Genomic DNA, 17,276 nt, shown 5'->3' on the forward strand with positions numbered 1-17,276 from the left:
AAAGCACCTCTGGAGTCTGGACGCTTTGCGCGCGACGCACGTGGCTCCTCCTGGGCTCCTGCTCTCCAGAGAGAGAGAGAAGAGGGAGCTGGGTGCGCTCGGCTTGCCAAGGGTTAAACATAAACGAGCTGGATTCCTAGAGAGGACAGGAAAGAAAGACTGGGGAGGGCAGGTCCTCCGGAGCAAAAGCCCCTCCCCAGACTTTCCCGGCAAAAAACGGGGTTGCTTTTGTCTCTCCCTGCAAATGCTGCCCCGGTGGCGCAGGCTGGGATCCGGTGAGTCTTCGCTCTCTCTCTCTCTCTCTCTCTCTCTCTCTCTCTCTCTCTCTCTCTCTCTCTCTCTCTCTCTCTCTTCTCTCCTCTCTCTCTCTCTCTCTCTCTCTCCCCAGAGGGTGCATTGGCCCGGGGGGGGGGTCCCAGGGCTGCAGGGGAGCGTGCATGTGGGGGGGGGACGGGACCCCCAAGTCAAGGAGCGGAGGGTCCTGCCAGGGGGGCAGCTCTGCGCTTTCTTTGGCTGGCATGGAGGCGCTGCTGGCCCCTTTGGGGAGGGTCTTTGGGTCAAAGGGGGGGGGGGGCGGCGCGGGAAAGGCATGGGAATCAACCCCGGTCAGATGGAGGGATCGGTCACGTTTGTGAACGGAGGCTGCAGCCGCACGGAAAGATCCCGACATGAAACGAAACCCTGTGCAAGAAAGAAAGAAAGAAAGAAAGAAAGAGTGGTGGATGTTGACAGATGGAGGGTATCCTCAAGGAAAGTCCTTCCGTCGTGCAACGTGCGCTGAAACCTCTGCAACCGAGATGGCTTTGTTTTGTTTTGTTTTTAAACATTTTATTCATTTTATCACAATAACATACAACAAACAAATAAAACATTACACAACAATACAATGGGGGAAAATACCACATAGGGAAAAAATGGGAAAGAAATTACAAAAAATACAAAAAATTCACACTTCTAAATCTCATATCTTTAACTTTTTAAGTCCCCCTATCTGAGCTTCATTACATATCAACTTTAGCCATTTTTAAATCATAATTTCAACCACATTGTTTTTCTTATCCTTACATAATTTTCTCTGCTTCAGTGTATCTGAAGAAGTGTGCATGCACACGAAAGCTCATACCAAAATCAAAACTTAGTTGGTCTTTAAGGTGCTGCTGGAAGAAAAAAAAAATATTTTGTTTCAACTACGTCAGACCAACCTACCTGTAACTATAATTTTCTCTCATTATTTACTTAATTTCATTACTATGTAAATTCTTAAATACTAACCACTAGTTTTACACCTGCAGCGTATAACAACTTCCAAATATTTTCCAAATTATCAAATATTGCAATATTTTTTAAAATAAATTTTAAATTTCTTCCAATCTTCTTCCACCGACTCTTCTCCCTGGTCACGTAGTCTCCCCGTCAGTTCGGCTAGTTCCTTAAAGTCCATCATCTTCATTTGCCAATCTTCCACTGTTGGTAATTTGTGTGTCTTCCAATTCTTGGCTACCGATATTATTGCTGCTGTTGTGGCGTACAGAAAAAAGTAACATCTTTTTTTGGGATTTCCTCCCCTACTATACCAAGTAAAAAGGCTTCTGGTTTCTTAATAAATGTGTTTTTCAACACCTTTTTCAATTCATTATAAATCTTTCCCCAGAAGTCTCTTACTTTGGGGCATTTCCACCACCTATGGTAAAAGGTTCCTTCCACATCTTTACATTTCTAGCATTTATTATCATGTGTATGATAAATTTTAGCTAACTTAACCCGTGTTAAATACCATCTATACATCATTTTCATCATATTCTCTCTCAAAATATTAGATGCTGTAAACTTGATACCCTTTTCCCACATCTTCTCCCAATCCTCCAACATAATATTGTGCCCCACATCTTTAGCCCAATCAGTCATTACAGATTTCACCTGTTCATCTTTCGTATGCCACTCCAGTAATAAATTGTACATCTTAGAAAGATTTTTTTAGTTTTTGGCTCTAACAATTCCATTTCCAGTTTGGATTTCTCTGATTGAAAACTTATATTTTTCTTATCCATTTTAAGCACTTCATTTATCTGATAATATTGAAACCAATCATCCACATTATCTTTCAACTGTTCATAAGATCTTAACTTAAATTGATCTCCTGCTTCCATCAATATATCTTTATACTTCAGCCCCTTGGTTTCCATATTCAACCTTTTATGAGTCTTAGCTTCCAATGGTGGAATCCAGCTGGGTGTTATCCTTTATAACAAATCCTTATATCTAATCCAAACATTATATAATGATTTTTTAATTATCTGATTTTAAAAACCTTTATGGACCTTAATCTTGTGTTACTGAAGATATGCTTGCCAACCAAATACATTGTCAAAGCCTTCCAGATCTAACACATCAGTATTTTCCAACAAAAACCAATCTTTCAACCAGCAAAAGGCTGCAGCTTCAAAATATATCTTTAAATCTGGCAGGGAGAATCCCCCTCTCTCCTTCAAGTCCGTTAATAACTTAAACTTAATTCTGGGTTTCCCCCCCTGCCAGATAAATTTAGACAAGACCTTTTGCCGTTCCTTAAAACAATTCATCTTGTCAATAATAGGAAGTGCTTGAAATAAAAATAACATTTTTGGCAATACATTCATCTTCGCAGCTGAAATTCGGCCCAACATAGATAACTTTAGATTCATCCAGATAATCCAAATCTCTCTTAATTTCATTCAATAACTTATCATAATTATCTTTATACAAATTTAAATTTTTTGCAGTCATATTCACACCCAGATACTTCACCGAGATGGCTTTGAAAGAGGACGAGGCCAGTTGGTGGAGGAGGAGAGGGCGATGCGGGGCTCTTCTGCTCTGTCTCCGCCGTCGGAGGCTGCAAGGCTTTGGAGTCCCAGTTGCGGGGAGACCTTTGCTGATGAAGCCAGGAAAAGTCTTTGCTGCCTTGCCTTCTGCTGTTTGGCCTCTTTTACCATGCGAACTTGACCAGATAGGACATACCTGATCTCTTTAAGGTCTGGCCACGCGTTCAGAAACCGTTTATTCCGTTTCGTAACCCAAGATTTCTGCCTGTGTTTTCTTGCTGCTGTATGGAGAAATGCATGAATCTGAACTTGGAAAGTTTGTAAGTAAAAACCACCTTCATTTACCAAAGTATGTGGTCTGTTCTATGCCAGAGCCCAGAGGGGTAGAAAGGGGAAGCTCTGGTAGCAAAATGATGTTGAAAAATGTCTCATAGCCCATATCCTGGTGCTTCATTCCTTTGCATGTTTTGTATTTTTTTTCAGATTTATTTAATTTTTGATATAGAAATTTACACTCACACCACGACATGTTATATAACGAAACACAGGATTCCCATGAAATCCCCTGCGCTTCCCTCCTCCCCTTTGTAGGCCTTATTGTTAAACTTTTCCTACTGTATCTTTTGCAATAATTCAGAATTTTTGTATCTCTATTATATCCATAGGTCTCGTTACATTACAAGTGTTATTGCAATCACACTGTTTACAATGGTTTTTTAAGATAAGTTATAATTTCCCCCCTTTCCTTATTAAAATTTGGGTCTTCTTGATTTCTTATTTTTCCGGTCATTTTTGCCATTTCATCATAGTCCACCAACTTTTCTGCCATTCTTCTCTGGAAGGGCCTTTGGCTTCTTTCCATCTCTGGGCAAATAGCATCCGCACCGCTGTCGTCACATCCATAAACAATAGTTTCTGTTCCCTTGGAATTTTAGCACCTATAATTCCTAAAATAAAAACTTCTGGCTTTTAAAATAAAAGTTATTTTAAACATTTCCCAGAATGCTTTTGTTACCTTGCCTGTCCACCACATATGATAAAAAGGGCCTTCTTTTTCCTTACACTTCCAACAGATATTTGTAGCTGTCTTAAACATCTTTGCTATCTTACTGGGAGTTAGATACCAATGGTACACCATTATCATATATTTTTCTTTCAACATACAACATGCTGTAAATTTCAGATCATCTTTACATAACGTCTCCCATGATGAAATCTGTACATTGTACCCAAAATCTTTCGCCCATTGTTTCATTACAGATTTAACTTCTTCAGCTTTTGTATACCATTCTAAAATTAGTTTGGACATTTTAGAAAGTAATTTTTAAATTATTCTCTAACAATTCTTTTTCAAACCTTGAGATTTCATTACTAAATCCATTCTTTTTATCCATCTTAAATATACCATCTAGTTGGTGATATTGTAACCAATCAGTTAATAAATTTCTTATTAAAAAAATTCCTTCCGGCAGCACCTTAAAGACCAACTAAGTTTTTTATTTTGGTATGAGCTTTCGTGTGCATGCACACGAAAGCTCATACCAAAATAAAAAACTTAGTTGGTCTTGAAGGTGCTGCTGGAAGGAATTTTTTTATTTTGTTTCGACTACGTCAGACCAACACGGCTACCTACCTGTAACTAAATTTCTTATGTCCTCAAAATTTTGCAATTTCAATTGTGGTTCTACTTCCGTTAACAGCTCTTTATATGTTGCCCAATCGTTTCTCGTATTTAATTTTTTCAAGGATATCGCTTCTAGTGGGGAAAGCCACCAGGGTGTTTTCTGTTCTAATAAATTTATATATTTTTATATTTCAAGATGATTCAAGAAACCTTTATGTTCTTCTGCCTTCTCATACCATAAATATGCGTGCCAACTAAACCTGTTATCATGACCCTCCAGGTCTAGAATATCCATATTTGTTAATGTTATCCAATGCTTTGTAAGTTTTTAGACTGCTGCACCTCTCTCTTACCAGAGACTGTGCTCACTCTGTTTGCCTCTAGGGAGCCACCAAATTCTTTTTAATTAAGCAAATAATATTAAATAAATACTGACAGTCTTCTCACGTCAGAGGTATAACACAAAAATAGCACAATAAATTTGCAGGTATATCTTCTCCTCTTTCCTCCTAGCAGTCAGTTTTATATCAGAATAATGTGCTTGCTTTGTAGAATTTGCTAACACGTCTAATTCGAACAGACAGAACTTGGCAGAAGATCAATGGGTTCCTTCATCTCCCTTGGAGTCTTCCTGAGAGCACAGATAGATGAGGAAGACTCAGCTGGCCCTGAAGGAGGAAGAGGCCATGCCGTCAGAACTGGGAGCAGTGGGGGATTCTGGGAAAACGCTGTGCAGAAGATCCTGGGTGAGGGGGACACTCTCCGCTCAGATGTGCAGAGCCAGCAGTTCCGGCAGTTCTGCTGCCAGGAGGCCAAAGGACCTCGAGAAGTTTGCAGCCGACTCTACAACCTTTGCCGGCAATGGCTGAAGCCAGAAAGGCACACGAAAGCTGAGATGCTGGACCTGGTGATCTTGGAGCAGTTCCTGGCTGCCCTTCCACCGGAGATGGAGAGCTGGGTGAGGGAATGTGGAGCCGAGACCAGTTCCCAGGCGGTGGCCCTGGCCGAAGGTTTCCTCCTGAGTCAGGCAGAGGAGAGAAAGCAGGTGAGAGAGACTTTCCTCTGGCTCAGAACATGAGGGAGAGTCTCCCTAAATTTTCTACTAATGGCCCATTCCTTTTTGGAAAGCACCCAAGGAATGAGATTGAATAACCCTCAGGTTTTCGCCTCTGCCATTGCTAATCTTTCTCCCCATTTTCTGTTTTGAATCCTTGTTGCTATTTCAGAGACAGGATCTGTTTGCAGAAATGGGTCTGGATTCCTTTAGGACTGAAAGGACTCTGTTGGACACCAGAGAGAAGCCGCTGGGTAAGGAGGAATAAGATTTTTCTCTGTTTGGTTACATTCTGTGGATTTCGAAACTGACACAAGGATTATTTTTATCTTTTGGGGGAATATGGTCCAAGAGCCCCCAAGGAGGGAAGATATATTTTTAACACAACTAAAATATGTTGTTATTGTTTAGTTGTTTAGTCGTGTCCGACTCTTCGTGACCCCATAGACCAGAGCACGCCAGGCACTCCTGTCTTCCACTGCCTCCCGCAGTTTGGTCAAACTCATGTTCGTAGCTTCGAGAACACTGTCCAACCATCTCGTCCTCTGACGTCCCCTTCTCCTAGTGCCCTCAATCTTTCCCAACATCAGGGTCTTTTCCAGGGAGTCTTCTCTTCTCATGAGGTGGCCAAAGTATTGGAGCCTCAGCTTCACGATCTGTCCTTCCAGTGAGCACTCAGGGCTGATTTCCTTCAGAATGGATAGGTTTGATCTTCTTGCAGTCCATGGGACTCTCAAGAGTCTCCTCCAGCACCATAATTCAAAAGCATCAATTCTTCGGCGATCAGCCTTCTTTATGGTCCAGCTCTCACTTCCATACATCACTACTGGGAAAACCATAGCTTTAACTATACGGACCTTTGTCGGCGAGGTGATGTCTCTGCTTTTTAAGATGCTGTCTAGGTTTGTCATTGCTTTTCTCCCAAGAAGCAGGCGTCCTTTAATTTCGTGACTGCTGTCACCATCTGCAGTGATCAAGGAGCCCAAGAAAGTAAAATCTCTCACTGCCTCCATTTCTTCCCCTTCTATTTGCCAGGAGGTGATGGGACCAGTGGCCATGATCTTGGTTTTTTTGATGTTGAGCTTCAGACCATATTTTGCGCTCTCCTCTTCACCCTCATTAAAAGGTTCTGTAATTCCTCCTCACTTTCTGCCATCAAGGTTGTGTCATCTGCATATCTGAGCTTGTTGATATTTCTTCCGGCAATCTTAATTCCGGCTTGGGATTCATCTAGTCCAGCCTTTCGCATGATGAATTCTGCATATAAGTTAAATAAGCAGGGAGACAAATATACAACCTTGTCGTACTCCTTTCCCAATTTAACTAAAATATGAAATGGGTGCAAATGTCATAATCCATTCAGCAGGCAAGACTTTTTCAAAGGCCCATTTGTAGATATGTAGTGTTTCACCTCTGAGAAAAGCATCTACTCCTGGCTTCCCACTTACCTCTGTCTCTTGCAGGTGACAGGATTATGTCAGCAAGATCTCCTCTTCCATCTATTCATGGTGGTGAAGGAGAAGCAACGGCTGCGGAACCAGATGGGGTAGGGGAAAAGAGCATTGGGGGGAAGGAGGCAGAGGGGAGGGGCAGCCAGGGTCCCTCCAGACCCAAGGAACAAAGGCTGAAAATACTATTTTAGAAGACTTACTGTGTGCTGAGAATAAGGAACAGCCATCTCACCTTAACTCGCCTTCTGAATGTTGCTAATATGATTCACCAGTCGTTTGCAGTTTTATTTCTAGATTTACTGAATGCTAAGACAGGCGTCTGAGCAGTTTACACACCATACAAAAGTGTGTGGGAATGTTCAGGGTGGCAGGAGAGTATATATTGTTTATTCATATCCTTCCTAACTTGCGCTAGCAAGCAGAGTGCATTCCCTCTTTACACAGCAGAAAATTAGTTGCAAACCCGTGTGAGTTTCTTAAGACAATACGCAATTTAATCTGGCTTGTCCAGATTGAAATGTGTTCTAATATTTTCCTGGTAAGACCCCTTGAATCCCTCCTAAAAGAATAAAGACACCACAGTCTTATTCATAAGCAATAAAAAGAAAGTTTACTGACAATCAGGCAGAGCACAGTGTGATCCCTGAAGGCAGGCTTAAGGCTGAAAGTTGCAAATGTATAAAAACAGGTTTACCTCGTAAGGGAGATGACCTGGGGGACTGCTTGGCTGGCAGCCAGCAGGTCAGTCCAGGAAGTTTGCAGGATGAAAGGAAGATGAAAAAGAGAGAGAGTGGCTGCATGACTTGGCCTTTTACCAGGTCTGGAAAAGTCACACTCACCCACTAGTCACATGCAAAAGGAAGGATGCTCCAGGCCAGGAGGAACAGGAAGTTCAACTGACTGGACCAAACATCCCCAACATCCCCTTGCATGTCCACTCTAGGAAAACAAGGAATGTTGTACTTGACTGCTCCCGGTGGATTACATCCCACAAAGTGGCCAGGATTCAGCTAACCAGCCCCAAGAGTTACGGAATGGGGCTTTCTCCCCAATCTCCTCCCCCTTCCTGTGCCCCCATGTTTCTCTTAAAGTTGACTTCAGGGTATCAGGTTCTTCCAAAACAGCACACAGGGAAAGGAGAGCAGGAATCCTTCCGTCTGGTAAGCGGGAATGCTGGCGCAGACAGAGTGATTTCAGGAACACATTGTGGAGTCCTCCCATTTATGTCCAGCATTAAAATGCACAATAAAAGAATTCCATTAAGATGTTTAAAGAAACACTCACAATTAAAATGTGCAGCAAAACGATCCCATTAAAACAACACAGCAGAAAGCAACAGAGCAATGTATAGTAGATCATCTTCATTCTGACTGAGAGGAGGGCCTTTCTCTTTCTCTCTTAGGGTCCCGTGTGCTTTGAAGATGTCACTGTTCATTTCACAGACGAGGAGTGGGCGTTGCTGGATCTTGACCAGAGAGCTCTGCATAAGGAAGTCATGGAGGAGAATCGTGGGATCGTGGCCTCTCTCAGTAAGGCTCCTTTGTGGATGATAATCTCTGTTTGGAAATTCCACACATATCTCTCTGTGATAAGCTTCCCTGATTTTGATGGAACTCAACAGGGCCACTTGCAGCATCTGGGGTGCAATGCTAACACCTCCACAACTCACCTTCCATGGGGGGCTATTGCTTATTTTGTCTGTTAATATCGTTCCTCCTGTTGTTTCCTGTTATTTCCTTTTAGACACTTATCAGGCTGGTCTGAACTGCTTTTTTTCTTTTCTTTTTAAAAATATATTTATTAAAGATTTTCCACACATGCAAAAATACAAAACACAATAAACGTATACAAAAAATACATAATACAAAAAACCCAAAAACACACAAAAAGAAAAAATTGCAAAAACTAAAACTTCTTATTTATAAACCTTATTTCTAATCTAGTGACTTCCTCTCCCTCCTCCTGCTGCGCTTCGTTACATTTCATATTTAGTAAATTCTAAATCTAGTACAAATTCTAAATTATCATCCATATTACCATATTATAATTATTATTTCTTATCTTTTAAACACTCAGTCTATATCTTTCATCTTAATTCTAATATCCCAATCTTCTAAAACTACTTATTTTCAAACCCTTATATAGTCTACAACATCCTTATGTCTCCCTCACTACCATTAAATCAATCTATTACATGCTTATTTTTCAAATAATTTCTAAATTTCTTCCAATCTTCTTCCGCTGCTTCTTCGCTCTGGTCCCGAAGTCTCCCCGTCAACTCAGACAGTTCCATAAATTCTATCAATTTCTTCTGCCATTCATCCACAGTTGGTAATTCTTCATTCTTCCAATTCTTTGCCAATAGGATTCTTGCAGCTGTTGTGGCATACAAAAAGAAAACAACATATTTCTTGGGGATGTCATCCCCTGTTATCCCAAGTAGAAAGGCCTCTGGTTTCTTAACAAAGGTGCTTTTCAGCACTTTTTTCAATTCATTATAAATCCTTTCCCAGAAGTCTCTCACTTGGGGACATGAACTCCTTTTTTCTTCTTTGCTTCTGTCTGTTTTTGATTGACTAAAGAGATGACAGCTATTGGAGGTGGAGCAGATTCCATGATTGGGCTAATCAATACCTATCCCAGGAGAGAGACAGGCTATTTGAATCTCAGGTTCTCATAGGTATTTCTGTTAATGCTAGTAATCAAAGGCTGTGAACCCTGGAATAAGATTTCCCATCTAAGTCCCTGTATCACAAGTGTTAATGAGTATTGCTCCATAATTGGGAACTCCCATTTCTTCCTGAGACTCTAATCCATCTTTTTCTTCATTTCAGGTGGTGATGAATGGGAAATTAAGAAGGGAGACCATGACATAATTCACACACTGGAGAAGCCGTATCAATATTTGGAGCATGGAGAGAGCTTCAGCCAGAGCTCCCGTTCCTCTTCCCATCAAAGAAATCCCATTGGGAACAAACCTTATCAGTGCTTGGAATGTGGAAAGAGCTTCAGTCGGAGGGAAAGTCTCACTTCCCATCAGAGACTTCATACGGGAGAAAAACCTTATCACTGCTTGGAATGTGGAAAGAGATTCATTCGGAAGAGAAGTCTCAGTTCTCATCAAACCATTCATACAGGAAAGAAACCCTATCAGTGCTTGGAATGTGGGAAGTGTTTTAATATACACACAAACGTCCGTCGACATCAGATAATTCACAGTGGGGAGAAACCGTATCAGTGCTTGGAATGTGGAAAGAGCTTTAATAAGAGCTCCAATCTCACTTCCCATCAAAGTATTCATACAGGAGAGAAACCTTACAAGTGCTTGGAATGCGGAAAGAGCTTTGGTCGGAACTCCCATCTCACTTCCCATCAAAGAATTCATAGAGAGGAGAAACCCTATCAGTGCTTGGAATGTGGAAAGAGCTTCCCTTGGAAGGAAAGTCTCACGTACCATCAAAGAATTCATACAGGGGAGAAACCCTACCAGTGTATGGAATGTGGGAAGACCTTTACTACAAGTGCAAACATCCGTCGACATCAAAGTATTCACAGTGGAGAGAAACCATTTCAGTGCCAAGAGTGTGGAAAGGGCTTTAGTAGGAAGGAAAGTCTCGCTTCCCATCAAAGCATTCATTCAGGGCAGAAACCCTACCAGTGCTTGGAATGCGGAAAGAGCTTCAGTCGGAACTCCCATCTCACTTCCCATCAAAGCATTCATACAGGGGAGAAACCATATCAGTGCCTGGAATGTGGAAACAGCTTCAGCAGGAGAGGCAATCTCGCTACCCATCAAAAAATTCACAGCAGGGAGAATAATAGAATTATAGAATTGCTGAGTTCAAAGGGACCCCATGAGTCATCTAGTCCAACCCCTTGCAATGCAGGAATCTCAGCTAAAGCATCCCTGACAGACGACCAGACGACCTCTGCTTAAGAACCTCCAAGGAAGGAGAGTCCACCACCTCCTGAGGGAGTCTGTTCCTCTGTCAAAGAGCTCTTGCCTAGTGCAGAATTTCAGTCCATGTGTTGAGTGGTACTCTGAGGTCCAAGCACAGTAGCGGGTGGATGGTAGCAGGTCAACGCTTTATTGAACAGGGGCTACCCGGCTTAAGGCAGGCAGTAGCTGACCAGTGAGGCACTGAAATCTATCCCACCAACAAAGGCAACCTGTAGCTCTCGTATCTTATGCCAGTCAGGTTGAGCTTTTTTTGTTACCAATGGTAACAGGTTTTCAGGTGGAAGATACCAATGAAGCACTTTCTGATATTACACAGTACAGAAGTGTTCTAGGCAAACTAAACTTCATTGCCAGATGTTCAAGACCCGATATTGCAGTCAGCACTAATCTACTTAGCAGACACCCTTACAATCCTACAGTTAAGGATTGGAAAGCACTGAAGCGCATAGCACGTTACCTGAAAGGTACTATGCACTACAGACTAAGATACATTGATCAAAAGTCTGGAGGTCTTGAAATATTTGCAGATGCAGGTTTTGGAAGTGACACCACAGATGGTAAACGCACATCTGGAGTTTGCTACATGTACAACCAGAGTCTGTTTGACTGGTCGTGCAAGAAGCAAACAGTGAGCCTAAGTTATTGTGAAGCTGAACTCAATGCTCTGTCATATTCACTTATGGATTGCGAATGGTTGTTGCAATTGTGTAAAGACATGAGAATTCATGTAGAGTGTCCTATACAGGTTTATCAGGACAACAAAGCATGTTTGGCTTTGCTAACTTCTGAAGAGAAGAAGAAGAAGAGTTTGGATTTGATATCCCGCTTTATCACTACCCGAAGGAGTCTCAAAGCGGCTAACAATCTCCTTTCCCCTCCTCCCCCACAACAGACACCCTGTGAGGTGGGTGGGGCTGAGAGACTTCAGAGAAGTGTGACTAGCCCAAGGTCACCCAGCAGCTGCATGTGCAGGAGCGGAGTCTACCGCTCTTAACCACTACACCACACTGGCTCTTCTGAGAGTTGTAAGCAAAGAACAAAGCACTTGCAGTTAAAATTACGACACACAAGGACTTCCAGTCTACCGCCAGTGCTGATCGGTGAGGAATCCGCAAGCTCCGAGGTTCCTGGCGCTGTGAGGGTGGGGTGGGGGAGCCGCAAGAGCAATGCGGCCCCCCAGAAGAACCCCAAATCATTACCTGGCATGTAGAACACTTGACCTGGTCCCTTCCTAATACACTCTCTTGCATGACGTAACCTCATCTGCAAGAACCTGGACCTTTGCTTGCAACCCTCTGAAGCTAGCAAATCCAAACAGGAAATGTTGTCCTGATACACCTGTACTGGACAAGTCACCTTGACTTTGACATCCTGAAACAGTTGCATCAACCACTCGCAATCTGTGAGCGAGAATGAGAGAGTGTTGAGTTCCGCTGCATAGGAACTCAGACTCACTATTGTTTGCTCCTTGCACATCCAGCCAACCAGACAGTGGTTGTACAAGTAGCAAACGCCAGAAGAGCTTGTGCCACCTGTGGCATCACCTCCGAAACTTGCATCTGCAAAAATCTCAAGACCTCCAGTCTTTTGACCTGTCAACTTCAGCCTGTAGTGTATAGTGCTTCGAAGATAGCAACCTATGCGCTGCAGATCTTGCCAATCCTTAACAGTAGGATTGTTTGCATGCCTGCCAAGCAAATCACAGCTTGCAGCAATGTCAGGTCTTGAACATTTTGCAATGAAGCATAGCTTGCCTAGAACACATCTATACAAAGTGGTGTCAGAAAATGCTTCTGCGTTATCATCTCCCTGATAACCTGGCACCATAGGTGTGTCTACAGGATTTCCATCATCCAAATCCATCCTGTTCAACACCTCTGTAATTTCCTGGGTCTGGTGCACCAGAAAACTACCTTCTTTGTCTTTCTCAACTTCCAGAGAAAGATGGTTGGAAACTTCACCAAGATCCACCATGGTGTAGTGTTCCTGCAACTTAGCAAGTGTACGCTGGTACAAATCCCTGTGTTTCCAGAAGATAAGCATTTCAGCATCATAACAAAAGCAATACAGTTTGTGCTCCCCCTCTTCCTTGACAAACACACATGAATCAGCAATAATTTGGTGAAAACCTAGAGAAAGCAACATCTCTGTTAGTGTTGTATCCCAACACCTGGCACTCTTCTTGAGACCAAACAGGGATTTCTTCAACTTGCAGACCATCCCTTGTGGTACGTGCATTCCTGCAGGTGGAAGTAAAAACAGATCCTCCTGCAAAATCCCAGTCAAAACATTTGCATCATTAGCATCCAATACAATATGTGATACATGCATTTTCTCCTCCGAAGCAATCTTGAGCAAAAGCTTTAAGCATTCATACTTCACATCGGGTGCAATAGTCTCAATGTTGTTTTCACCTTGAACCTGTGAAAAACCTGTTGCGACCAGTTTGGCTGTGTGCCTCACTACCTTGCCATGTTGGTCAGTTTCGGCCTTAAAGACCCACCTGCTGTTTACCAGCTTCATTCCTGGGACCATTTTGACCAGTTCCCAGGTCGGATTCCTATCTAAGGAATCAATCTCTGTTTTCATGGCAGTTAGCCATGGTTGAGCATCTTTTGAGGTCATTTCCTGAACCTCCTTGAAGCTTGCAGGTTCAAAAACCTTTTCTGAGCTACTAAGAACAGCATCAGCAGTTTTAGCAAACTCATCAGCAAATCTCTCAGGCTGTTTGCCTGTTGTGGCCCCTTCAGATTTGCAAACACTCATTTCCTCTTTCTCTGGAGAAAAATGACCAATGGTGAGCAGTGGTTCTCCCAATTCAGTGTCGGACTCAACTGCAGGTCTGAGTGAGGTTTCAACACCTTCGTAGCCTGCTGTATCACCAGCCACAGCAGTACCACTACCTCCCACTGAATTAGAACCACCCTGATCATCATCACCTGGATGAATTACATCCTCACTTGGGTGAATCACATCATTTGCATGAACCAGGAAAATTCCCCCACCTTCCTCCCACTTGGGATTGGTAGCACCACCTAGGTGAACCAGGGAAATTTCCTCCTTTACCACCCCCTTGGGATTGACATCACCATCTGGGTGAACCATGGAAATACCTTCCTTTTGCATCTTCTCTGGATTGGCACTGTGCAACAAGGGTGTAAGTCCCTGCTGCATTGATTTTCAAGAATTCCCAGCTCCCTCACACAAACCACCCTCCCAAGAACTGTTGGGACGTGAGAGATCCTTTTGAATTCGCTTCTCATCCAGGAAAGCATCTAGCTCCTGAGAAGTGAATTCACCTTTACTGGGACAGGAGCATTTCACTCCAATGGGATCGGCACTATCATCACTCCTGATGTACCCCCCCCCCCTCACACTCCGAGGGATTCAGTTGACCATCTTGGTCATTTGCAACTTCATCCACTGAAAGTGTCATTTGATCAGCTAGATCAATATGAATCACTTCACAGGGTGTGGAAGTCTGTCTGCTAGAAAGCTTCCCATCATCATAGCTGCCAAGTTATCCCCTTTTTTAAGGGATTTTCCCTTATGCTGAATAGGCTTCCTCGCGAGAAAAGGGAAAACTTGGCAGCTATGCCCATCATCAGCAATTACATCATTGCAATCAGCAAAAGAATCACAGGGTTGAACCTTTAAACCCTCTCCATGCTCCTCCTTGGACACCTCCTGCAAACCCAGGTGACCATTGGTGTGATCAAAACCACCTGTAAGAAGAAGCTGATTAGTGTTAGCATCACAGGCAACTTCAGGCATATCAACCACATTTTCATCAACATAATCAAAAGTAAACACATATTGATTATCAACTCTTGGAGCATTCAGAAATTCCTCATCGCCTTTCTTGATGAGACAGCTTCCATTTTCGAAAGAAACTCCATACCCTTCTTCAGACATCTGTGAAATGGAAAGCAAATTAATTTGTGCATCTTGCACATACAAAACATCACATAGTGTCAAGTTCAGTCCTCCTATGTGAACATCTCCAGCTCCCTGCACATTTAAAAGTCCTTCACTAGACTTCACGAAACCATTCTGTGAAGAAAAGCAAGTAAACAAACGTCTGTCACTGCAAACGTGCTTCTGAATTGTGGAACTGACAAAAAACTTGCATTGAACTTTTCGTGCCAGCAAAGTCCCGTTTTGCTGCTGTGTGGGCTTCTGCTCCTGGCCGCCCCCCTTCTCCTTGCCTTGTGACACTGTTGTGGGCTGCAATTCTCCCCCCTTCGGCTGGGTCTTGTCAACAAGCTTCACTTTTGTGGGCATCTCCTTGCCCCTCCTTCGCGACAAAGCTGCACCTGCAGGCTTGTGTTTACATCTCAGCTTCTGGAAAGACTTTGAAGACTGACCTTGGTTCCCACGGGACTGCACGGCTGTGTGGGATGATGACGCCATCTCCCCCTGAGATCTGCAACTGGCGCCCTCAGCCATTTCCATTGAAGCATTCTGTGCAGCCACTTGTTCCAGGTCTGACGCGACAGCCAGCTCCTGCTGCAATTCCTAAGTGGCGCCCTCAGCTCTTGCATTCACTGGAGACTGCACCCCCACCAGGTCTGACATCACAGCCAGCTCTTCCTGTGGTTTGCAACCGGGTGCCCCAGCACTCCAGCAATCATTTGGGGAATCGCCATCACAGCTTCCTCCCCCTCCAAGAGCTAGCTTCAATGTTTCCCACATCTTGCAAGCCGAATTGCATGCACCGACGTAAATCAATTGTCCCGGACACAAACTTAGGATAATCATTCCTCTAGTGAAAGAATCATCTTCCCTCCAGCTGGTAAGGTCTGGGGAATTAGCCCTCCCCCTCTTTGCGGCAATTGTGTACCACACTCCTGCATCCTGCAGCCTCTTCTGTATACACTTTGCCCATTTCTGATAATTTTCTCCTTGAAGGAAAATTATCTGTTCAGAGCTGTGCAAAAACTCCATTTTCCCTGGGAAACTGGGAAAATGCTGCAGCTCTTCTCACTGTCCACTGTCCTCACAGTCATTAATCACTGTGAAAGTATTACTGCCCGCCATAAAACTTCAGGCTGCGCAGATCAAAGTCTCTTGCCGCGGCAAGTAAAAAGCCTTTCGCTTTTCCACATACCTCCTCTCCTCTTTGTCCGACGTTATCCAGCATCCTGTAGCTGCATTCTGAACACGCTGCTGCCTTTCTGCTGCCTGGGTCAGAACACCAGCCAGTTCTGCAACCTTCTAGGCAATTAGCCATTCCATTACTGGGCCCATAACCCTTTGTTGGCAAAACCGCAGAAGACCTGGGCCACCAAGCCCAGGGCAAGCCTCTGCTGGGTGTCTTCTCTCCTGCGGTAGCCAGCTGTAACACGATCCAGGCTCCTTGGAGTCTGGACACATTATCTTCAGAGTTCATCTCCAGCGTTAGCGTGGTTTGGCAGCAGCAAGCAGCATCAGAGAAAAGTCAGAGAAGTTCTTGCATATATACAAGCGTTTATTCTAAAGCATCTCGGAAGCAAGACCAAACGTGTCTGTCTCCATCAATAAATCCTAACAGTGGATAGGTGGCGAAAGAGTGGGAATAGGGTGAGGAGCAACAATGGGTAATTTTCTGATTGATTAAGATGATCCGAAACTGGAACTTTTTATGGAGCTGGTTGATACATCTGGGAGATCCGGAGTCCAGGGGAAGGGGGATAGAATTAGATAAATGTGGTTAAAGGTTATTATGATAGAAGAAATAGTATTTGAATGTATGGGGGAAAATTTGGGGTATAAATTGTGAGGCTAAAGGAAGAATTAGAGATGGATGGGAAAATAAATTTAGATTTGGATTAATTAATGAATTAATGGTGAGGATAGTTGATGTTTTTTCTTTCTTTGTGTAGATTAGAATTGGTTGTGAAATAATGGAAAAAATGTGTTAGAATGATTTAAGATGATAAAGTAAAATTGCTTTATTTAGATTGAATAAATGGACCCAGTGTGGGGGGACTCAAGGAAGTCCACAATGTCAAGTTAATGTAATGAATTGATATGTTTTTTCTTTTTCTTTTTTGATTATGTTTTATTTTTGCTTTTTGTTTTTGTTTTTATGTTGAAATGTTTGAAAATCAATAAATATTATTTGAAAAATAAAAAAATATAAAAATAAAATTACGACATGCAAGGGAATCTGTTCAGAACGGACTCGTAACAGTGTCCTATATGCCAGGAGCTGAGATGCCTGCTGATTTGTTGTCCAAGATCGTTCCCAGGGAACGACACTGTACCTATGTACAGAAACTGGGACTGTACTAACACACTGCCCAGTGATATATATATATATATATATAGAAAGGGGGAGGAGGTTAGGTTTCTATTCCTCTCACTCACGGGAGCGGATGTTTGCTGTATTCTGTTTCCATTT

At 43.0% G+C, this 17,276-nt stretch overlaps 1 protein-coding gene across 4 annotated transcripts; it reads left to right on the forward strand.

Moving 5' to 3' along the window:
• The first annotated feature begins 16 nt into the window (after window positions 1-16).
• On the forward strand, window positions 17-12,156 carry LOC118090887 (zinc finger protein 883-like). 4 transcript variants are annotated; one of them, XM_060279348.1, is made up of 6 exons: window positions 17-275; window positions 4,978-5,470; window positions 5,652-5,733; window positions 6,943-7,025; window positions 8,333-8,459; window positions 9,765-12,156. In XM_060279348.1, exons 2-6 carry the CDS (start codon window positions 5,027-5,029, stop codon window positions 10,865-10,867), a joined length of 1,839 nt encoding a protein of 612 aa, XP_060135331.1. In that variant the 5' UTR covers window positions 17-275; window positions 4,978-5,026; the 3' UTR covers window positions 10,868-12,156. The 4 variants fall into 4 exon arrangements, with proteins under 4 accessions (XP_060135331.1, XP_060135334.1, XP_060135332.1 ...); XM_060279351.1 differs by having other exon boundaries at window positions 5,006-5,470; XM_060279349.1 differs by lacking the exon at window positions 17-275 and adding an exon at window positions 2,661-3,121.
• Window positions 12,157-17,276: the final 5,120 nt, after the last annotated feature.

The sequence above is a fragment of the Zootoca vivipara genome, chromosome 10 (assembly GCF_963506605.1).
Source record: "Zootoca vivipara chromosome 10, rZooViv1.1, whole genome shotgun sequence".
Classification (NCBI taxonomy): domain Eukaryota; kingdom Metazoa; phylum Chordata; class Lepidosauria; order Squamata; family Lacertidae; genus Zootoca; species Zootoca vivipara.

Coding starts and splice junctions, on each gene's coding strand:
- LOC118090887 (XM_060279348.1), top strand. CDS start 5,027: ATGGGTTCCTTCATCTCCCTTGGAGTCTTCCTGAGAGCACAGATAGAT. Junction 5,471..5,651: donor AGGCAGAGGAGAGAAAGCAG/GTGAGAGAGACT, acceptor TTGCTATTTCAG/AGACAGGATCTGTTTGCAGA. Junction 8,460..9,764: donor TGGGATCGTGGCCTCTCTCA/GTAAGGCTCCTT, acceptor TCTTCATTTCAG/GTGGTGATGAATGGGAAATT.